General features: G+C 39.0%; 1 protein-coding gene and 1 long non-coding RNA gene across 3 annotated transcripts in view; one reads left to right on the forward strand and one right to left on the reverse strand.

The window, feature by feature from the left end:
• Positions 1 to 24,144, forward strand: part of LOC126488663 (uncharacterized) — a 49,201-nt gene that overhangs the window by 5,407 nt on the left and 19,650 nt on the right. Inside the window, exon 2 of the long non-coding RNA XR_007588774.1 lies at positions 5,307 to 5,373. This is a non-coding gene — a long non-coding RNA (uncharacterized lncRNA). The remainder of the gene's footprint in view (positions 1 to 5,306; positions 5,374 to 24,144) is intronic.
• The window catches only part of Hat1 (histone acetyltransferase 1), a 40,417-nt gene continuing 24,651 nt past the window's right edge, over positions 8,379 to 24,144 (reverse strand). For both annotated transcript variants that reach the window (XM_050122271.1, XM_050122281.1), the window contains 7 exons: positions 22,795 to 22,974; positions 22,435 to 22,556; positions 21,831 to 21,935; positions 21,407 to 21,513; positions 14,264 to 14,415; positions 10,187 to 10,303; positions 8,379 to 8,727 (listed from right to left, as the gene is read on the reverse strand). In XM_050122271.1, the coding sequence (XP_049978228.1) occupies positions 8,560 to 8,727; positions 10,187 to 10,303; positions 14,264 to 14,415; positions 21,407 to 21,513; positions 21,831 to 21,935; positions 22,435 to 22,556; positions 22,795 to 22,974 (951 nt within the window). In that variant the 3' untranslated portion in view covers positions 8,379 to 8,559. The remainder of the gene's footprint in view (positions 8,728 to 10,186; positions 10,304 to 14,263; positions 14,416 to 21,406; positions 21,514 to 21,830; positions 21,936 to 22,434; positions 22,557 to 22,794; positions 22,975 to 24,144) is intronic.

Here is a 24,144-nt window from a genome sequence, read left to right on the forward strand (position 1 = left end):
GTTTCAAGGTCCCTGCCATCACTGAAAAGCACGCAGAGCATGCAGTTGGCTGTTCATCAATACCATTTAAGTGTTTGGTGGTGGAGCCTCTTAAAAGAGCTGCAAGGTTTTTGCAGCTAAAGCTGAATCAGGAAGCCTCTTAAATGAGACATGCTTGTCTCTAGCAAACAGAGCCCACCTGAGAAGATGCTGCTACCAAGAAGCTGTGTGCGACTCTGTTCTTTTGTGTCTGGAATTACCTCCCAAGCTCTTTCAGGTTTTATGTGGATATAGTTGTCCATGTTGGCGCCATTTTGTTGACCGAGATTTCTGTCCTGCCCAGTCCCATAGTCGTTCAGTCCCAAAGAAACACAAAAGAGGCCTATATTAATTATAAACTGGTTGGCCTATTAGCTCAGGCTTCTTATTAACTAATTCTTACATCTTACATTAACCCATTATTCTTGTCTGTGTTAGCCACATGGCTTGGAATCTTTGTCAGCAAAGGAGTCGCATCTTGCTTCCTCTGCAGCTTGGTGACAACTGCAGACTGAGCTTTCCTCTTCCCAGAATTCTCCTGTTCTCATCGCCCATCCTCTACTTCCTGTCTGGTTGTCTTGCCTATACTATACTTCCTGCCTGGCTACTAGCCAATCAGCATTTTATTAAAATAATACAAGTGAGAGGATAAAAGACCATTGTCCCACAGTAGCAGAGCCTGCAGGCGACTGCATGTTTGGGGTTCTGGATGCGGCTGTTGTGGGGAGATCACAACAGAAAAAAAATTCCTGGTGGGAGAAGCTGGTGACCCACAGCAGTGGGGAAGTGGCAGCTTAAAAAACACCCAAGTGATCTTACCACAAATTGGACAACAGATATTGTGGCTTCTTTTATTGTTTTGTTAAAATTAAAGCTTGGGAGTCAAATATTAGTGAATAAATCTAATAGATCCATGGAGCAATGGAGAAATGAGCACCTGAACCTCTTCTCCACCTTTCCAGATCAAAACGACTCACCTCCTTATTCCTCTGTGTCCCTCTATCTTCCTTTGAATCAGCCAGCAAACCCTATGGTCCACTCCAGTGGCCGTCTCAGAACAATAACACAAACAAATCTCTAGCAACATGGGCTATCTGAGCTCCTGCCTCAAACAAACAGGCAAAAAACTATGCATTTATCCAAGAGCTCTAAATGAAAGTATGAATCATTAGAATTTGCTATATTCCCCAACTGATAACTCCTGGGATATATATATATATATATATATATATATATACACATATATACATGTATATATGTGTATATATATTATAAGCACTTGCTTATATATTTTTGGAGAAAGAAAATTTCCATTTATAGTGGGGATGACTTCCAGGAAAATTGAGTTATTGATCACTAAACACACAAGTGCCCACCCTAGGCCCCAAAGAGGTATAATGTTTTCCTTCCTGACATCACTGGAAAACTGAGACTCACGCGGTCCCTAGACCATCCATCACAAAGACTAAGTTATAAGCTCCCCTGAGCAGTGTCAAATCTAAGGATGTTGCAAATTGTAGCCATCCCTGGCCGACAAGAGCTGAGAAAATTTTGGAACTTTAAAGGCACAGGTTGCAGAAAATGGTACCTGCTGGATCTCCTTCGCCGCCTGCAGAGATAAAGGGGGAAGGAGGGTAAGAAGGAGGACAGGCATGCTTCTTTTAGTGTCCCTAAGCCATCGGTGCAGAAGAATAGAGCACATGTGTTCTCTTGATCACCTTGTTGGAAGTTTGTAAAAGGTTGTTTGTGTTTTTCTTCTCTGTTCACATGTATAATAATATCTGCTCTTAAAAACATTGCAAAATTACAGGATTGTACAATAGTAGTAATAATAATAAACCTCCCAACTTGTTTGCCAGGCAGTGACAGTTAATAATTGTTGTTTATCCATTAAGACTGTTTTTTATGCATATCTCATGTGCATTTTTCTATCGTGGCCTATTTTCTTGTTTTATTCTCTTATTCATTTGGCCATTAATATGAAAGGTTGAATATTTGTGTGTGCGATTTGCTTTTCTTCCTTCTTTCTTTCCTTTCTTCCTTTTTTTTTTCCCCCTTCAAGACAGGGTTTCTTTATATACCCCTGGCTGTCCTGTAACCAGCTCTGTAGACCGGGCTGACCTGAAACTCACAGAGCTCCATCTGCCTCTGCTCAGCGGTGCTGGGATAAAATGTGTATGCACAACCCCCCACCCTGGCTGTGGGTGCTTTTCAATATTTCCTTCTTAAAAGCACAAAACACTGTAGTCGTTGATCAGTTAATCAAAAACTTCAGTAAGCAGCACTTGATCTGCTGAGGCAGGAGGATTAGCAGTTCAAGGCCAGCCTGGGCTGGCTATACAACAGACCCTGTCTCAGAAAAGGAAAGGGCCTGGGAGCTGCACCATGCAAACTTCAAAATAAGGATTTGATAATAGAAAACTAAGCTACCCCACCACCACCCCTCCTCCCACCCACTCCAGCCACACATACACATTGGCTGCAAATCTAAGTGGTGTGGTGCTTTAAAACCCTCCAACCCCCCTATCCCCCAGCTTTAGGACCTGCTCCCTCCCTTGGCCAATTCTATATTCAAGACCGAGACTTTGGCTGCAAAGTAGAAGGCATACCCTGCAAGCGCCTCGGCGCGCCCAGCAGCTTCAGCCGAGGAAGTACCCTGCCTGGAGTTTCTTCTCCGCATCTGACGCACAAGCACTCAGCATTTGCTTTCGCTTGATAAAGAATAAAGAAAGACAAGTGGCAGCTGCCTCAGGAGCAGACCAAAAACAAGCCTCGCTGGGCACCCCAGCCTTCACAAAGGCCGATTCAGAGGCTCACAGACAAACGGAGCAGCTGAAGACTTCAGCACGGTCACCTGCCCCAGTGTTAATTGCACATTTAAAGGACCGGCTAGGTGACCAGAGCGTATTTCCAACTGGCCTTTCATTAAGATGGACAGCAGAATGCAGATGAAGAACTGGAGTTGGGGTGGGGTTGGATGGTGGTGGCACACAGCTTGAAGCCCCCACCCCCCCTCCGCAAAGGCAGGCGGATCTCTCAGTTCAAGGCTAGCCTGGTCTGCTGAGCTAGTTCCTGGACAGCCAAAGCTACATAAAGAAACCCTGTGTCAAAAAAACAAAAGAACTGAAGATTGCTGCAAAGGTCACTGACTGCAGCCCTAGCCCCACCTCATTCCAACGAGACCACAAGGGCCAGGAAGATGGCCGGAGAAAAAGAGGAAGCCCTTTTCCAAGCTGTGTCGTTGTGAGATAACTGGGAGGTGTTTTCCTTTTAAAAGTATTAATCCTTTTTTGTTTGGTTTTCTCTGTGTAGCCTGGTTGCCCTAGAACGTGCTCTGTAGGCTAGGCTGTAATATGTGTGTACTGTTAAACCTGGGTTTCACATATGAGAAAGAATATGTATTTGTCTTTTTCCCACTTGTTAACCTTTCTTGTTCCTTAAGACTGTTCCTATCACATGTAAATATATTGATTTATATAAGTATGTATAAAATCTAGATTCTGAATATGGGAGAAAACATTGCAATATTTTTTTATGGTTTTTGTTTGTTCTTCATGACAGGGTTTTTCTTTGTGTAGCCCTGACTGTACTGGAACTCACTCTGTAGACCAGGCTGGCCTCGAACTCACAGATATCCACCTATCTCTGCCTCCTGGGTGCTGGGGTTTATGCTGTGTGTTGCTGCACCCAGTTCTGAACACAACTTATTTCACCTAACATGATGCTCTTCAGTTCTATCCATTTTTTTTTTGCAAATGAACCAATTTCATTTTTCTTTATGGCTGAATAAAACTCCATCATGTGTACCTATGTGTCATTATTCATCTAAACATGGGCATCCAGGCTGGTTCTGTGTCTTGGCTATAGTAAACGCTGTGTCAATAAACAAAACTGACTTTTGAAAAATAGTGTAGCAGTATCTATAAGGCACTCCTGTAGTCGTACAGTAATCTGTCAGACATGATTCAGTTTCATTCCTGTTGCTGTCCGTTTTGCATCAAATTGTTAATTTTTACAGATTTAGCTGCACTGCTAGTGTCCTCTGTTCGTAGTACCAGAGTGTCAAGGATGAAACAGTGTTTCTTCTAACTTTTCAATTTCATTTTTGCTTATTTTTCCATTTTTAGGTGTATGAGTGTTTTGCTTGCCTGTCTGTGCACCATGTGTGTGCTGGTGCCCGAGGAGGCCAGAAGAGGGCATCAGATCTCTGGAGCTAGCATTACAGATGGTTATGAGCACCTTGTGATTGTTGGAATTGAACTTTGGGTCCTCCAGAAGAGCAGCCAGTGCTCTTAACTACTGAGCTGTCTCTCCAACATTGTGTGTGTGTGGTCAGTTCTCTCCTTTTTATCGTGTGGGGTCCCTGATACTGAGTTCAGGTTATCTTACTTTGTGCCAAGGAGCATTACCCACTAATCCACCTCTTAAGTAGAAAAATTTTCCCATTAAAATGTTTACCAACAAAGTATGTTGTAGGAAGTCACTTGTTTGTTTTCCTGGCCGCCCAGACTCCCGAAATAATTACACAGAAACTATATTATTTAAATAGCTGCTTGGCCAATCACTTAAGTGTATTGCTAGCTAGCTCTTACATGTAGTATTAAACCATTTCCAGTATTTTTTTAAATATTTATTTATTATGTATACAATATCCTATCTGTGTGTATGTCTGCAGGCCAGAAGAGGGCATCAGACCTCATTACAGATGGTTGTGAGCCACCATGTGGTTGCCGGGAATTGAACTCAGGACCTTGGGAAGAGCAGGCAATGCTCTTAACCACTGAGCCATCTCTCCTGCCCTCCAGTATTTTTTTTAAAGGTTTCTCAAGACAGGGTTTCTCTGTAGCTTTGGAGCTTGTCCTGAAACTAGCTCTTGTAGACCAGGCTGGCCTCGAACTCACAGAGATCTGCCTGCCTCTGCCACCTGAGTGCTGGGATTAAAGGCATGCGCCACCACTGCCTGAATTTCCAGTATTTTATATTTTACCATGAGGCTTGTGGCCTACCAGCCTGTCTGTTGGCGGCTCCACGGTTTCTCTCTGACTCCACCTCCTTTTCCCCAGCATTGTTAGTTTTCCCTGCCTAGCTCTATTCTACCCTATCACGGACTCAAGACAGTTTCTTTATTAACCGATGGTATTCACAGCATACAGAGGGGAATCCCACATCAAAAGCACATGATAAACTGTGATTCATTTGAGAATCAAAGAAAATCATCGTCATTAGTATTGTTTCTGTATTACTGTCTTTTTTTTTTTTTTTTAACTATGTATTCCTGCCTTGCCTAGAACTAACTGCTGTGTAGACCAAGCTACCTGTGGACTCAGACACTCCGAATGCTAGACATAAAGGAAGGTATGTGCCATCACAGCCGGCTGTAGTAAGTTCTTCACTATCTCTTAGTGAATTCAGCTTTGTTTGTGAAGTCTGAAGAAATATTAACTGTTGTACACCCCTCACGTAAAAGCTCTGCTCATTTACTTCAGATAGACTTTAGAATTTTTCTGAGGCTTATAATTTTTTCTTTGACAATCATATAGAGATCAGTTACTGAAGAATATAATAATACTTAAGCCAAATTTTCTATGTGGTGGTATACACCTTTAATAAGCACTCAGAAGCAGAGGCAGGCTTAACTCTGTGCGTTCCGGGAAGTTTAATCTATATAACAAGTTCAAAGACAGACCGCCAGGGGTACCTGGTGAGACCTGTCCCAAAACCAAAGAAAGAAAAAGTTTTATTACTATCAAAGGAACACGGATATAGTATGTACTTATATTTTAAGTGGACTTATCATCTTCCAAGGCTTACGATGAAAAGCAATGGTTTCCTGTCCTGTGTTTTCCCAGTCTGACTCGCCTCAACCACTTAGAACCATTTCTTATCAGTTACTGCCCCAAACCATGCAGCTAGTTTATGGCATTTGCACTTTGGCTTTCTGATGGTACTCTTCCACCAAGTTCTAATTTCCTATTCCAGTTTGGAAGTTTTATTCTCAGACATGCTATCCACTTGCCACCCAGAGGTTTCTTTTATTGGAATCAGATTAATTTTGCTTTTTGTTCTTTAAACTTCAGTTTTAAAGCTACTTTTGGCACTGGGGGTTGAAGCTAGACCCTGGTAAATAATCTTCACTAGGTAAATAATCTACCTCTGTGCTAGATCCTACTCCAGCTCTTTGATTTTTACCTTCAAGTCGCTCCAATAAATCTCTGAATAACATCATCACGAAGTAAGTTTTCTAGTCTCAGATTTCTATGGAACTCTTTTGGGAGACTCTCAGACTTGACAGGTAATTTAGGTGTAACTTAGGCTGGAAGACTTTTGTCCTGCTGTCCTTCTAGCATGCAGCGTGGTTGATGTGCCTAGTGCACTAAGCTTTTTCATCGGACTTTCCTGGACTACCAGCCTGCAAATAATGACATGGAGATTTAGTATGAATGCTTGGCCTTAGCTTAGGCTTTTTCCCAACTAGCTTTTGTAACTCGGATTAGCCTGCTTCCATTAATCTACTTTCTGCCATATGGCATGTCCAACTTGCTCCTAGTCTGGTGGTGAAATACCCACCTCGATTCCTGCTCTTCCTCTCTCTCCCTTCCCCGAAAGGCCCACCTATTCTCTCCTGTCTATCTACTGGCCATTCAACTTTTTACTAAACAAATCATAGCAATACATCTTCAGTGTACAAAAAGATTATCCCAAAACAGGCTAGTGTTAAATTCCCTTGGGCCCACATTATTTGTATTTTTTCTCATAATAATTTAGACTATTTCATTTTATACTACATGCTATCAATAATATAGCATAAGTCAATTTTTTAAAAAATGGGTTTTTTTTTTTTGAGTGGTTTGCTTGCACACATGTCCGTGAACTACATGCCTACCTGGTGCCCACAGAGGCCAGAAGAAGGCATCAGATCGCCTGGAACTGGAGTTACAGTTATGAGCTGCCATATAGGTGCTGGGAATTAAACTGGGGTCTGTAAGCTGTATATGTTCACCACTGCTGAGCCATCTCTCCAGGGCCTTACACCTGTTTGTTTTTTGATGTTAACACGTTTACTGATGCACGCTCTAAACATCACTTTCCCAGCCGGGTGGTGGTAGCGCACGCCTTTAATCCCAGCACTTGGGAGGCAGAGGCAGGGGCATCTCTGTGAATTCGAGGCCAGCCTGGTATACAAGAGCTAGTTCCAGGACAAGCTCCAAAGCCACAAAGAAACCCTGTCTCGAAAAAAATCACTTTCCCTTATCATGGTTCTGTATAAAGCAGTTCATTTTGCTCCATTAGAAATGACTATTGAAAAATAGCTTCATTACTTCTATTATACGTGGTGTTTTATACGTTGTGATAAGCTTTTGCTAGAGCCCAGGCTGGCCTCAACTGATGAACTTTCTAGCTCTGCCTCCTGAGTGTTAGAATTATAGGCATGTACCATTCTGGGTTCAGACTGTATTTTTATGATGATTGTTTTATCTTAACGTTACTTATGTTTTATGCTAATGTCTATTTTTGGGTTAATATCTGATGTGAAATACAGGTTTTAGGGTGCACCTAGTTTCTGTTTTTCCTTGCTCAAAATAAGCAGATAGGCAGGAGTTTACATTTAAAGCATAGCCACCTAATTTCCAATGTAGGAAATCATATGGGGAACCAGCAGTAGGGAAAGGACCAACAAACACATGCATGAAAATGCTATAAAGAAACCCATTACTTTGTAAGCTGACTTTGAAAACTGTCAGACAGAAAAATCAAGACCGCTAAGATACATCCAAAGAAATGTGCTTTAATTACAGGGAAAAAACAAAACTTTAAAAATGTATGGTGTTTTTGACTTTAGATATTTATTTGCTGGTGTGTGCACAGAGGCCAAAGGAAGGTGCCAGGTGGCTTCTGGAATGCTCAAACTATTCTTTGACGCTTATTCTTTATTGGCTAGGCTGGAAACCAGCAACCTCCAGCAACCCTCCTGTTTCCGCTCTCCCAGAGCTGGGCTTACAGGACTGTGCTGGAGAACCAGTTTCTTACCTAGGTGCTGGCATCCAAGTTCCAGTCATGGCTGCACAGTGAGCACTCTTAAATCTTTGAGCCTTCTCTCCAGCTTATTTTTAGGTTTTGTTCGAGACAGGGTCTCACATAGAAACCTAGGCTGCCCTTGAACTCAAGGAAATACACCTGCTTCTGCCTTAAATGCTGGATTACAAGTGTCCACCACCAAACACAACTAAAATGTAAGATTATAGTAAAACTGGAAATATTTATCTTACAGCCATAAAGCACTACATCATAACTCATATTAAAGTATGTGGTGTATTACCACAACCAATCACTTACTATACTATTAAAGAAGAGAACACTGGTGTTTCACCAGCCATCTTTTATTAATGCAATATATGTTCATAAACTCTAGACAGTATTTTAAAATATACAATCTCTCAAACGGAATATTTCACTAAGGAGGACAATAGATAACTTTAGGGTCATCAGAGGTTTCACAGCACAATGCACAGGAATCTGCAGGTGTTCTGGGGAGCAGGAGCTTCACTCTTGAGCGAGTCGCTCAATGACACGCCGGTAGTCCTCTACCAACTCCTGAAAGCGCTCTTCCAGCTGCTCGTGCTGCACGCTTATTTCTATCTGGTTCATCTGGTTGGTCAGCTCTTCCGGTCTCAGGCATTTCTTCATCTTGGCAAGATCTCTTTGCTTTTTCTAAAAAAAAAAAAAAAAAAAATTGCTTTTTTTTCCCCAGACAAAGCATTTGCTTATATAGCTACAATTTTAAGCTTTACGTATTAAAAATAATAGTAGCTGGGCTAGAGATGGCTCAGCAGTTAAAAGTACTGACTGCTCAGAGAGGGCCTGCGTTCAATTTCCAGTACCCACATGGCAGCTCACAACCACTTATAACTCCAGTTCCAGGGGATCCAATACCCTTTTCTGAAACCCTGCAGGCTTCTGCATAAACCCAGGCACACACACACATAAAATAAATAAATTTAAAAAATAACAGTGGCAATGTGTTCAGTTTTGTCCTATGCAGGTTCTTCATTAGGAAACACAAAAACTATAAACCTTCCAAAGAGTTAACAAGGCCTATACTTGTGTCAAATGGTGGCAAACACATACATATGGCTGGTAACCAGCTCTGACCTAGGACTGATGGTGCACACTTACAATCCCAGCACTCAGACGTAGTTGGTACTCAATGCTATCCTGAGCTACATAAGACCTATTTCAAAAAAGTCATTATAAACAAAAACTATAAGCAATAACAAGTTGCCAGGGCTGGATATTAACTCAGAGTGCCTTACTCAGTGGAGGCATGCAAACATTTCTTAAATAAATAAAATACATTAATTGAAGATAACTGACACAATGTACAACTATTCTTATTTTACTGCAAAATGATTACTAGAGCTCACCAGTGACACTAGAATGGCCAACCAGGGAGCCCCAGGGATCTTCTTGTCCCCAATTCCCCCTAAATCTCCTATTAATAAGCAGAGAACACCACACTAGCATTTTTAGTGGGTTCTGGAGTTAATCTCAGGTTCTCATGCTTGTAAGGTTTTATGGACAGAGCCATTTCCTATCCTGTACACATCAAGGCTTTATAGAACGTGCTTTAAGAAAAAGCATGCAAAAATATCTGACAAACTGAACAAAAAATGTGAAAAGAACAAGTAAAATAATGGGATGAGTCTGGGCATTCAGGTTTTTAAAGGGTGTGTGTGTGTGAGAGAGAGAGAGAAACAACCCCCTAATGTCAGTTTTTAAGTGGCATAAAAACATTTATAGCTCAAGTCCTATAACTAATGGAAGAATATTTTCTTCTTCAATATAGCAGAATGATTTGCACTTTCCCATATCTGTCACTGTCTAGTTCCTCTTAAATACTGACAAGAATATAATGGTTAAAGGACTGGAGAGATGGCTCAGTGGTTAAGGGCACTTGTTGCTCTTCCAAAGGTCCCAGATTCAGTTCTCAGCAGCCACACGACAGCTCAAAACTGCCTTTCACTCCAGTTCTGGGGATGTCCTACTATTGTCTTTGCTGGCACCAGGCATGCATACAGTGCACACACATACATGCTGTCACTTATACATACACATTAAATAAAAATCTTAAAAATCTTTCTCCGATGCTTAAGAGACTCGAAAGTCTTACCTTATAAGGGCTAATTAGTCTTCTTTTAATGTCCAGTCGGTAGTTTCTGTATTGCTCAGCATCACTCATGTCAGTTACCAACAGCCGAAGAATTTCATAAACTCGTCTGGCATGTTGCTAAACAAATGAAACAAGAAAAACGTAACATTTTCATATTAAAGTGACAGTTTTTCTAAAAGAGCACAGCACATAGTTAACATCTATAATGGACAAAGAATAATAATGACTGGTAGAGGAAAAATAAAAGATAGTCTTTGCTCTCAAGAGATTAGTAGCTTTGCAAGTAACAAATGACTGAAGTGTTACAGGCCATGATGGTAGCACAGCTTGGGAATGTGGGAAGTGACTGAGGATTCTTGTGAAAATGAAAAGTAAAACCCGAGTGTTCTTGCTCAGTCTTTCTCCCTCATTCCTGTGAGTGCGTGTGTATCTGGGCATCTAACCCAAAGACTCACAAACCCTTGACAAGTGCTCTATCAATGAGCTAATATCCCCAGCCTCTAAGCTGAATCTGAAAAAGAAAGCATTATCCTAGAAATGGGAGCACACTGTATATAAATTTATGCACATGCATATACACATAGAACAGAGCAGCTTGTTATTGCTGGAGTTAAAAAAAAAAAAAAAAAGGAAGAAACCAGGGAAGAGAACTGACACACAGGGTTAAAAAAACAGACTCCAACCTAGTCACTATCAAGTTTTTCAATAGGAAGGAAAGTAATGTACCCAAATTTCTATTTGAAGTAAATAATCTTCTTTTTTTCTTCTTCTCTTTTTGAGACGGGGTTTCTCTGTGTAACAGTCTTAGCTATCCTGGAACTAGCACCATAGACCAGGCTCGCCTCATACTCACAAAGATCCACCTTGCCTCCTAAATGCTGGGATTAAAGGTGTGCACCATCACCTGGATTAAGTAAATAATTTTAAAGCTTAATACAAGTGGTGCAAAAGTAAGGGTAGAGAGATCAGTTAAACCACTAAGGGCTGTAGCTTAGTGGTGGAACACTAGCCCATAAGAGGTCCTAGAAGGAAGAAGAAAGGGGTGGAGGCAGAGACGGAGGGGAGAAGTGGGGAAGAAGCTAAACTACGGGATTGGGAAAATAGAAGATCTGGGATGGTCAGGCGATGGTGGCACACACCTTTAATCCCTGCACTCAGGAGGCAGAGGCAGGCGGATCTCTTTGAGCTCAAGGCCAGCCTGGTCTACAGAGCTAATTCCAGGACTGGCTCCTTAGCTACTGAGAAACCCTGTCTTGAACCAGCCCCCCCCCCCTCCACCAAAGACTTGGGATCAATTCCCAGCACCTACACGGAGGCTAAAAACCACCTATAACTCTAGTTCCAGGAAATCTGATGGCCTCTTATGTCCTCTACAGGTGCCTGGCACACATGAGATATACATGTGATCAGGTACATACACATACACAAAAAAAGAAAATATTTTTAAAAGCTAAGTTATTAAATTAGGCAATCTTCTCTTTCCCTTAAAAAATAAAAGCAATGAACACAATGAAAATACAAACTAAAACAGCATAAGTAAGAATACTAAGACAAGGCCTCTAGAGATGTATAAGGAGTAACTGGGGAAACTATGAAATGATTGGATTTTTACAGAGCAGAGAACAGACAGACAGGTGACCATCAAACTCAGTTCTAAAAGTTAAGGATTTCAACAGTTCAGCATTTATGTAAGAGGTCTGACTGTGCCCAGGAACAGTTAAAAAGACAGACTAAAGGGCTGAGGATAAAGCTAAGTGGTAACATACATACCTAGCATTTGGGTTCAATCCCCAGATAGCAGTGGAAAATGGGGCGAGGGGTTTACTGAAGCCAATGGAGCAGTACCTTTTCTGTTTGTTACTTCAATTGTGAATTTATGTTGGTGGGGAAGTAGGCTGTAGGAAGTCTGTGGGAAGGACTATTTCAACTTCCTAAAAGAGTTTGAGTTCAGTCTGAAAAACCAAGTACTATCTGGCCAGGTAAACAGAAGACATGTTCCTGATAAAGGAGTAGCAAGATTTGGCATTCGTGAGAAATTTTAAGAAACTCAGCAAAGCCAAGAACATGCACAAAGTTGGAAGGAAGCTGAAATTATCAAGGTGCAGATCAGACACAATGAGCTCAGCATGCCCTACTTAGCAGTTTCCTTTTTTTTTTTTGTTAAACCATCATTTGTTAAAAAATGTGTTCATATACACTTTAGAAGCTGAGCTATTAATTACTCAATAAATATAGGTTTGATATAGTAAATAGATATAAATTATTTCTAAATATATTTTCTTCATTTTAAATAGGAAGCTATTAAAGGGCAGAAGATGGGGAGTTTAGTTCACACTGTATTGTAAAAACTAATAAGCAGGATTTTGGCTATAGTTCTGAAGCCCAAGGAGAAAAATCTAGATTTGACAGTTTAGATGAAATCTCCCAAGCGGAATGAGAAAAAAAAATAAGCTTAAAGGAGTCTGAATAAGAGTTACATTTAAGAAGCATCTGAAAGAATACAAACTAGTGGAAGTGTTGCACTTAGGGTTAAAATGGTGCAGGGAAATCCAGGAACCATGAAGCTCTCAAAGCCAAGGTGGCCCGTAGTATCAAATGGCTTGTCCTTATCAGGAACACTCTGAAACTCATGAATTCATAATCCAATCCCTACCCACTCTTCAGAGAGTTTACTAAAGGCTATCCTGTCAAGACGAGTTAGAAAAAGAATTTCAAAAGTTGAATGAGGAAATTTCATTGGGCAGTTGTGGTCTTTAATCCCAGCATTTGGAAGGCTGAGGCAGGCTGATCTCTGTGAGATCTAGCCTAGTCTAACAGAGCAAATTCAAGACAGCAAGGACTACACATAGAAACCCTGTCTTGAAACACTCCCCCAAAAGGAAGTTTCATTAACTTTATTAGTTACAATGTGAATTTTCACACTAAAATTCATTTAAATGTGAAAAAGCACTGTCCCTCTCATGAAGTGCCCTGACTCTCATTATGAATATGTATTAGCATACAGAAATTCTTTGACATCCCATGTTTTTCCTACTCCTATATTTACTACTATAAAATTTAAACAAATACACAGAGCGTACAAAAATGATGGCTCAGTGGGTAAAGATATGTGTAGTCAAGCCTGATTACCTGAGTTTAATCCCTGGAGCCTATGGTAGAAGGAACAAACCAACCCTAGGGAGTTGTCCTCTGACCTTCACACTTGCACAGAGGAATGAGTATGCATGCCCCAAACCCAAACAAATAAAAATTAAAGTATAGAAACTGAAAATTACACATTGTCTTAGCACCTTTCTACTCATACATCTCCAGGGGTAGAACCACTTCATGGCTTAAGTGTTTTAGGACTAGAGAGACAGCTTATAAATTAAGAGCACTGGCTACTCTTTTAGAAGGCCTGGGTTCCTACATGGTGGCTCACAACTGTTAGTTCCAGGGGACCAGACACCTTCCAATCTCCTCAATACCAGGAACATAGCACAGACATACATGCAGGCAAAAACATCCATACACATATAATAAATTTTCCATCCAAAAAGCTTCATTTTAAAAAGACTTTACTGCATTTTTATATGGGGCTGGTGGTGCCAAAACACTTGTACCAAGGAGCATGTTAGAGGTCAGAACAACTTTCTGGAGTTGGCTTTCTCCTTCCGCCATGTGGGTCTTGGGGACTGAAGTCAGGTCATTAGGATTGGCAGCAAACTCCTTTACCCCCACTAAGATATTCTGCCAGCACGGTTTATCTTTTACTCACCTTTGATCTATTTATTATACTTAGTTATACTTAGTACAACATAAAATCTTCTTCTATCAAAAAGGAACATGAATACTTAGTACAGTGTAATATGTATCCCCTCATCATTCTGCCAATAAGGAAACTGAAGTACAAAACCATGAACTAAACTGCTCTAGATGACCGAGCCAAGTTCTAGATACAGGCTTGAACCTGGTAGTACGACTTTAGAACCTACGATGTAACCACTGTTGCTTCCCACACATCTTAATGTCCTTACAATAGTTAAGTACTTTAAAAAATAGACGTTTTCCTCCTACAAAATAAAAATTAAAAAATACCTTATTTATTTTGAACTTCTGTTGTGCTTGTATGGCCATATCTTCATGGAATCCTTGCATTAATCCTTCCCGGGAGAAACAGGGCAAATCCTGACAAAGCTTTACAAGCACAAAGTCTCTTAGTTTCACATAGCTTTTGGATGGATCTTCCGCTAAAAACAAAAACACAAATAACACAGCCTTTACCCAACACAGTTCCACCATCATTTGTAATCTCGGTAACGAGGTAATTTTCTGAAAGAAAATTATATACATAAAGATCATTCCTGATGTATGCTTTTATTGAAGACATCTATGCTTATGAAATGAGGGCTGCTGACTTTGCTATCGGTTGTTTGGCTGGAATGCCACCATATGCATATTTATTTTAACTGCAGTCAAAGTAGTAACAGAAATGAAATACTCAGTGGACAAATTTAAATGTATTCATTTTGGTAGTTAAGAATTCCAAGGTCAGGCCGGGTGGTGGTGGCGAACAGGCTCCAAAGCCACAGAGAAACCCTGTCTTGGAAAAAAAAAAAAAAAAAAAAAAGAAAAAAAAAATTCCAAGGTCAACTCTCACTTCCTTTTAAAAAACTTTTATTTATTGCTTGAGAATTTCATACAGCATATAATGTGTTTGACCAAGCCTCCTTTTTATTCTCCCCTCCAAATTCTCCCATATTCTCCAAATGCAGTGATGTCTTTAACCCAACAACTTTTATGACCCTCCAATAACTCTTGAAGAACACACTGAAGGACATGATTTTTGATCCTTCCTCCATCATTTCTGAATATCACACATCTTTTATGTTTTCCTATGGTCCACCTACATTAGATTAAGTAGCAGTCCAGTCAACATTGCAGCAAGATGGGTAGAAATAATACTCAACAGAGTTGTGTCATTCACAGATATAGGACCATGGTACGTTATCCCCCTTCTGTGTTTCCAATTCCTCGTCAGTTGAAAAGTTGAGAGTGAATGCCAGGCTGAAGAGATGGTAAAGGCACTTTCTGCACAAGGCTGGCAATCTAAGCACAATTTCCAGAATCCATTTAAAGGTGGGAACAACTAACTCCACAAAGTTATCCTCTGATCTAAACACATGTCCATGCTCACATACACACAAATGATAAATAAAGAGTATGTATATGTTTTTATACCATAGACTAAACCTTACGTTACCATTAAAAATAATACAAAGCTGTAACAATCTAGTCAAGATGATATGGTACTAGCATTAGGACAGACACAGAGACCATTACAGTATTTAATAAACTATCATACTCATGGTCAGTCAATTTTCAGAAAGGTACACAGCAATTCAACAGGGAGAAATACTTCTCAACAAACAGTACTAGAACAACTGAGCATTTAAAAAAAATGAACTTAATCAGAGTGGGTAGCCTACATCAGCCACCCCAGCATTTGGGAAGCAGAGGCAAGAGGTCCATCTCAAGTTTGAGGCCATCTTGGTTTATGTAATTTCTAGGCCAGGCAGGGCTTCACAGTGAGATTCTACTCTCAAAAACAAAACAAAACAAAACAAAAAAAAGGGCAAACGTTTAACCTTTGCCTTCAGTTGGGAGAGCACTGTTATGGCATACAAAAGCATTAAACCCAAACACATCTAAGACTTCAGTGGAGACTAGGTGTGGGGGAGACAAGAGACATGCGAATCTTTACAGACACTGGCAATGTTCTAACACAGGGCTGTAGTGATGGCTGCAGACTTGCTAGCCATCTTTGAGCTGTACTCTTTATGCCTGTGTATTTATAGAAATTATACCTCAATAAAGTTGTTTTAATTAAAACTTTTATATAGCAACCATCTTAAGTATATTATTGTGTGTGGAGAGGATTATGGAACACAAACACCATTCATCCTAGGCAAGGGATGTAGTATTGAGTTATAGCTCCAGTTTTTAAAATATTTCTTTAGGGGCTGGAGAGATGGTTCAATGGTTGAGAACACTGGCTGCTCTTCCAAATGACCCAGGTTCAATTCCCAGCACCCGCAGAGCAGCTCACAACTGTCTGTAACTCCAGTTCCAGGGGATCCAACACCCTCATACAGACATACATGCAGGCAAAACATGTAAAATTAAAAAAAAAATACATTTAAAAAAATTTTTATGTGTATGGATGTTTTGCCTGCATGTGTGTCTGTGCGTGCTGCCATGTGGGTGCTGGGAACTGAACCTGGGTCCTCTAGAAAAGCACTCAGTGCTCTTAACCACTGAGTGACCTCCCCAGCTCTTTTAAAATATTTAACAATGAAGCTGGATATGGTAATGAAAGTCTATAATCCCAGCACAAAAAGCAAAGGTGGGAAGACTATAAGTTTGAGGCCTGTCTAAGCTATGCAGTAAGTTCCAGGTCATCTAGGACAGAGGTAGATTCTGATTCTAAAAAATGAAGACATCCTACTAAACAGGTTTATCCAGTGTTAGTTTTCCCAAGACTGTCTAAAGAACAAGAACAACAAAATCCTAAACTGCATTCTGAATATTGGTTTAAAATAAACTTAGTATGAATAAAAATTTAAGTAACATACATTTTCAGTAAAGTTTAGGAAAAAATATCAAAGCAAAATTGGAAAAAAAAAAATCGAAGAACTCAACCTACATTTTTATCTAAAAATTTCACACAAATAAAAAAATATTATGCTAAAAATTTCCAATTAGTTTTAAACAAACAACTACAAACTGGTATGGTAATGGGTTTGTTTGTTTGGGTTTTTTGGGCAGTAGTTTAGTAACAGGGGTCATACCACCACTCAACCTTTAAGCTCTTTAACTACAAGGATCAGCTTGAAAAGTTCCTAAAATGATGATATCCAATAATTTGTGGTACCCTTCAATCCCCTTGGTTTTAACTATACAAAGAAGCAATACAATGGGCTGGAAATGTAGCTCAGTAGGTAAGAGTACTTTTCTAGAATATACAAGGTCCTGGTTCAATATGCAGCACTGCTTTAAAAACCCAGTGGTAGTACATGTCTGTAATCCCACACCTGTGAGAAAGAAGGGACTCCAAGGTTATCTTGGGCTACATTAAAAGTTCAAGGCCTTGTCTCAAAACAGGGGTAAGGGACTTGGAGAGTGTCTCAATGGAAAAGAACGTGCTGCATGAAAATCTGAGTTTAGACCACATCACTCATTTAAAAACCCGGTTTTGGCCATGTGCTCCTATAACTCCAATGCTTTGGAATGGAAAGCAAAGGCAAGAAGACCATCACTGGGGCTTTCTAACTGTCCATTTAGCTCCAGAGGTTCAGTAACAGACTGTCTCAAGGGAATAAGGTAGAGAATAATGAAACAGGGCATTCAACACCTTCCTCTAGCCTCTGAATGCATATGTACCTAGCATACATACATGTGTATACACCATAAATACATTGACCACATTCACATAAAAGTAATATATCTGAAGATAAAATCTGCTGAAGTATAAATCTATATTCAAGGGTCTAAATATATAGGGTCTAAAAACTAGAGTTATCATTAAATATATCATTAAATATATCAGCTTGCTGGACAGTGGTGGCGGTGCCTTTAATTCCAGCACTTTAGAGGCAGAAGCTGGCTCTGAGTTCAAGGCCAGCCTGGTCTACAAAGTGAGTTCTAGGACATCCAGGACTGTTATATAGAGAAACCCTGTCTTGCAAAACCAAAACAAAAAAACAAACAAACAAACAAAAAAAAAACCCAGCTTATAGCATTAGGTATTCTACCATGTTTAAAAGCCTCTCTGTATTAATATGGTACATTATTAAAAAATATTTTAATGAAATAACACAAATCACGTAAGTATGTAAAAAGTACACACTAACATTTTAAAAATTTGCGTAACATATCTCAGAACAAGGGGCTTTAAATTAAAGAGCAAATATATTAGTTGTTAATATAAATAGATTAAATAATGCTAATACATACACTCTAGCCAGAATCAATTTCTACTGTCCAATGAAACTGTTGATTCTATCTATAGTCTGAGAAGTATTCAAATGCTATCCATGAGAAACTGACAGCCTCAAAATGAAGACAGTGTATATAATAAGGAACTGTCTGCCAATAAAACTGAAGCTAAAAGAAATAAAGTGGAAGAAAGTGCACCCCAAACATGTATCTAGTGAGAACAGAACCTAAGCTACCAATGATTAAATATTAATTATAATTATTTCTGCCAAAATGTCAAGGAAGCAAAGGCCACCTCAATACTAACAGCCTGAATTTCAAAAGGATACCCAAAGCCCGCAGAAGATCCATTAAATTAAAAACATAAAATAATGGAAAAATAGACAACTAAATGACTAGAGTACAAAATTCAGTAAGTTTTTTTTTAATGCTTTTTAAGGACACGGTATGAAAGCTAAGAGAAATAAATTAATGAGAGCAGCTAACAAAGCATTTTTAGCATTTTGTAATGCCAAGAAACGTGAATGCTGAAAATAAAGGTCGATACTCAGTTGTCAAATTCAGACGTCCTTTTAGCATGTTTAGCCTTTCTCTTTAAAGACTTCAGTTTCTAATGAATCATAGCAATGAATAAAGGGTACTATTATTAATGACTCTTCACTGAGATTTAAGAAAGAAAATTCTTTATCTGCTAATTGGTGCTAAGTATCAAGGTCTTTATTGGCTAGAATAGGCAGAAAAAAGTAGTTAAGAGGCTTCAGAGAAACAACCCCTGCTGGCACATTACCCACTAGAGTAGACAAAGACTACTTATGTGAACTCCAGATTAAAATCACCAAAAATGTCCCCTCATGTAGCACCAAGCCCAAGCTGTCAGTGAACAGAAGCCAGCAACTTTGGCTCAGCTCAAAGCAGTGACAGAGCTGGCTGTACTGTCTTGATAATATTACAGGTCACGAAAAGTAGTGAAGGTGTCTATCCATCTTTAACTTCTGATATAAAGTAAGCTGAGTAATTACTTTCTTATCGTTGAAGTTTCAAGTCCTTTTAACAGCAATGAGTCAGAGGAAAAGATATTGCAATACTATAAATGTGGAACTCCCTTTTAAAAATGCTAAGCTGGGTTATAGTTCAGTGGTAAATGTTTCCTAGGATGTACAAGGCCCTAGGTTTGATTCTCACCACAGCAAAACAAAACAAAAACCTAACATGCTTCCCTCTAGTTTATTGTTTAAAGTATTTAAAGAATACCCAAGCATTAATTTTCATGTAAAGTGGAATTCTCTAGACCATACTTAGGGGAAAAGGTTAAGTATTTGTTAAAAGGAGATAATTCATATTCTGGCAGCTATTTTTTTCTTCTTGGGCAAGCAAAATCAGCATACTATATGGAAAAAAGCCTGCCCATTAGCTTATTTTATAAGCTTTCCAGTCTCGTAGTCAACAATGTTTTTAAAATATTTTATTTATTATGTATACAATATTCTGTCTGTGTGTCTGCCTGCAGGCCAGAAGAGGGCACCAGACCTCATTACAGATGGTTGTGAGCCACCATGTGGTTGCTGGGAATTGAACTCAGGACCTTTGGAAGAGCAGGCAATGCTCTTAGCTGAGCCATCTCTCCAGCCCTCAACAATTTTTTTATTCCTTTCTTTTAAACAATTTGATAAAATTTTGGAAAATAATTTTAAAACAAGTTACCATTTTAGTGCACGTTAAAATATGAATTTTAGAAACAATCTTAGTGTTAGGTCAGTTGTGATTCAGCAGTTGAGGCTGAGGTAGGAGGTTCTCGAGCTCAAGGCTTGCCTAACTTACATGATGGAAGCAAATCTGGGTAACACAGCAATCAGTTCAAATAATACAAAATATATATTCTTATTTAGTTACTTATTTTGAGGCATCAGGGATCGAATCCCCTAGGCTTCATGCATCCTAGGTGAGCATTTTACCACTGAGTTCTACACTCCAGCTCCATATTCGAGCCTTTATAAAATAAACATTAAACATTTACCTTGGAGATGAATATCTTATACAGGATGAGGAACTTTAACTGAAATAGGTGAGACCAAAAGTGTTGTAGTATTTTGAGATTTCTATTGTTGTTTTGGAGTATTTTTATAGTTTACCAGCCGGAATTCTTGATTTGAAAATCTAAATCTTTTTAGAAATCTGAAATTTGAGTATCACATTGGCACTCAAAAAAATGTTGAATTTTGAAATTAAAAACAAAACAAAAAGCTTGGTGTGTGTGGAGAGGGGGATGCTGGAGAAATGGCTCAATGGCTAGGGGAGCGTGCTGTTCTAAACAACCTGAGTTCAGTCTCAGCACCCATATCAAATGGCTCACAGCTGCTTCTAACCCCAGCTCCAGGGGTCCAATACCCTTTTTTGGCCACACACACTAAAACAGTCCTAAGTTTTGGACTTCAGATTTTCATATTGAAGATACACAACCCTATTATACACTACACACAAAAGGAAAAAAAGGGACTCCCAGGCTTTTGTTTTTTTAAATTTGTGTTTCATTTTGAGACAGAGTCTCCCTATGTAGTCCAGGCTGACCTCAATCCTCCTGCCTCAGCCTCTTTAGTGCTGGGATTAGAGGTATATGTGCCACAACGCCTGGCAGTGACTCCCAAATTAATCAGCAACTTAATGAACAGCAAATCTGAACATTACTCAGGGTAAGAAAAGGACATCTGCTGTGTGGTAGGGTTGCACACCTTTAACCCCAGCACTTGGATGGCAGAAGCAGGCAGATCTCTGTAAGGTTGAGGCCAACCTGGTCTACAGAGTGAGTTCCAGGACAGCGAGGGATACACAGTAAAGCCCTGTCTCAAAANAAAAAAAAAAAAAAAAAAAAAAAAAAAAGCCTCCTATTTAGGAATTACTACTCCCCACCATAGTATGGTTTAAAATTAATGCACAGGAATCTTCTAAATGATAAAAATGTTTGCCAAATAAACTGAACAAGTAAGTTATACGATACTTGCAATGCACGTATGTCTGAACAGGACTTCACCAAATAATATATATTTAGTTCATTGTTTTTGTTTTTAATTTTTTCACTTCAGTTAGGGATGCAGTTCAATTTCCATAAAAGCTTAAGATCTAAATATAACCTAAAAGCAACTTTTAGTTCCATAAAGACCCCAGGAGAATTCTAACACTTAGAATAGAAATAAAACTACTAAGGTATGTTTGAAAAAGGCTATTTTAGTAATATAAAATGTTACATACCTGTAATATCAAGAACTGAAGGAGATGCAATGTAGTATCTATGAACTGTTTCAAGAAGTTGAGCACCATGGCCCTGACCTTGAAATGGAGTCAGTATCAGCATCTGACTATAGTAAAGAAATTATTCTAAATTAAAACATCACAACATGACCAGTTAAAAAAATCAAATTATGATAGTATAAGTGTTGGTCCTTTTTAAAAAATTACTAACATACTTAAAATTGGTTTTGAATTTGAAATTTGAATTGAAAATTTGAAACTGTCTGCCAGACAGTTTTAAAGAACACAATAAAATAAATCAGTACATAACCAATGAATGGTGATTTTTTTTTTTAAACAAATCAACACTACTATAACAAGTATTGGAAACTTCAGCAGTTTCTTCTGAAATAAAAGACAAGGCACGTGTTATGCTGCCAATTACCTTACACGTGGCCGGGTTTTGTCTGGGTACACATAGTAATTATAGACTGTCATGTAGCCTACAGTCGCAAAGAGCGTAGCTCCATCCTTATTATACTTCTCAAATCTGCAGATAAAACAGAAAGCCAAGCAGGTCAATTACAGTCGCGCTCCCATGCAGTGTCCATTTTCTTTTCCATTCTCTGACTGAATTTTCAGTGTCAGCAAGCTACTCTGTGAGGGCCCAATGGGTACACCTGCTATGTTCTGAATGTACAATTCACTTAATTGGTGTGCAGCAACTTGGACAAATCAGACCTCTTTACATCACTTCAGTGCACTTGCCTATTATAAAGATGAATAGGTGGCAAGTAAAAGAAAACACAGGCAAAGCTCATTTTACTGTTTAAGCCTACATTCAGGGCCCTAACAGACAACAGCATTTAATTCAGCTCTATTCTCAAGTCCCCCAAAGCATAATGAAGGCAAACTCAAGCCCCATAAACAATAGTTTTTCTTTCCTGGGAAAAATATCATTATACTGTCCCCAATAATTGGGCTGCCACAATTAAAATGCTGCTTTGTGGAGGTAATAAGGTCCACTGTTGCTTTAGAACTGTACTTACACTAGAAAGTAGTGCCATCTTTCATCATCCACGTCAATAAAGCTAGCAGTTTCAATAAACCACATCAAAAAGGTCTGAAGCCTTTCATGATATTCTCGAAAGCCTCTACATGTCATGTCAGCCTAGGGAAAAAGCTAGGAAAAGTCAGGTGAAACTCATCACTGAGGTAAGTGAAAGCCTGCAGAACACAAAACTATTCTGTGGGAAACGTTTACAAGTCTCAGATTAAATATGTGTATACAAACACACAGTCAAAACAGAGCTGGTTTTAGTGCCAATAAAAACCATTTTTCTCATGCTAGAAATACTGAATATATGATCCTATATAGGTTCCAGGCGAAGGGAAAGACTTCTTTTTACCTTGTATATCTGAAAGGTAAAGTTTTCTCCTCCTGTTGGACAAGGAACTGAGTATGTATGGAGTAGGGTTCCAAATGGCTTGAAATCAGCTTCCTTTTCCAGCAAAGAAAGAAAATCATTTGTGTTTGTGCAAAACCCAGGAGGAATGATTTGTCTGATTTTCCCTTCAACGTCATCGGCCTGAGGAATAGAGAATAAAGAACAAAAATTAACAAATGTAGTTTTTAGGTGAAAATGTTTAATTTCTCTAAAAGGGTTTAGAGGTAGTGATTAATCCCAGCACTCAGGAAGCAGAGACAGGTGGATCTCTGAGTTTGAGGCCAGCCTGTTCTACATAACAAGTTCTAGGTCAACCAGGGAGAGACCTCATATTTCAAAACAAAACAAAAAATTTCTTAATCAACAACTACCACAAAACTTCACAATTAAGCTAAAGAAGTAAGCAATGCAGTAAAATGAAAAAGGGTAAGTTTTATATAAACAAACTGCTCTCACACAAGTTGGAGATGAGCATTAACATAAAAACAAATTAGAGAAGACAGGTAGCCTAATATCTAGTGCAAGAGTAAAATGATTATTACCTACCACCCTTCAGGACAATATTAACAAGCCAAAACAAAAGGCTGATTATTATTATATACATGTAAAGAAACCATATTATCCCAGACATGAAAAGATCACCAGCAGTAAGTGGTAAGGCTAGATAGTCTGACCAAATGAATAGCAAAGTAGACAGATAAGATCCTCATATGCTAAACTAAGATAATAAATTCTAAAGTATCTCCACTCAGGAAATACAAAAATCATATGAATGGTTATATTATCCACTCATCTCCACAATGTGACAACTTTCATAGACTTGGATTTGTGATCGTATAAAAGAGAAAAGACTGAACAACAAAATTAAACTCAGAGATTAAAATTACCCTTGTTAAACAACCTCAATGAATGAAAACTATCAGCTGAGCAGACTTCATAATCCTTTTCAAAACCCCAAAGACCACTTGATTGAATACATTTACTACTTCTCTTTAACCATGAATATTTGATGAAGTCTTACAATAAAGTATTACTGCTTCTCACCAGGCAATAAAACTTAATGAATTGGTCTCAACTTAACAAAACCTTATCCTTCAATACAGTCCCTAAAAGCCTGACATTACATTCAACAAAATGAGCTTGCATTCTATTCAAACTTTTTCCTCAACAATGAGGCCAGGTTTTTACTTAATGGAGTTTGCCGTGAGTTCAGCTGTAATGTTTGTATTGTATCTATTTCCACAAGGACTGACACAAGAACACTTTGTGTTAACTTACTAAGCAGCTCTTTCATACCGTTTACATGCATGA

The sequence above is a fragment of the Alexandromys fortis genome, unplaced genomic scaffold (genome assembly GCF_014885135.2).
Source record: "Alexandromys fortis isolate MF-2015 unplaced genomic scaffold, M_Fortis_MF-2015_v1.1 scaffold_8_9099976_23576923, whole genome shotgun sequence".
Classification (NCBI taxonomy): domain Eukaryota; kingdom Metazoa; phylum Chordata; class Mammalia; order Rodentia; family Cricetidae; genus Alexandromys; species Alexandromys fortis.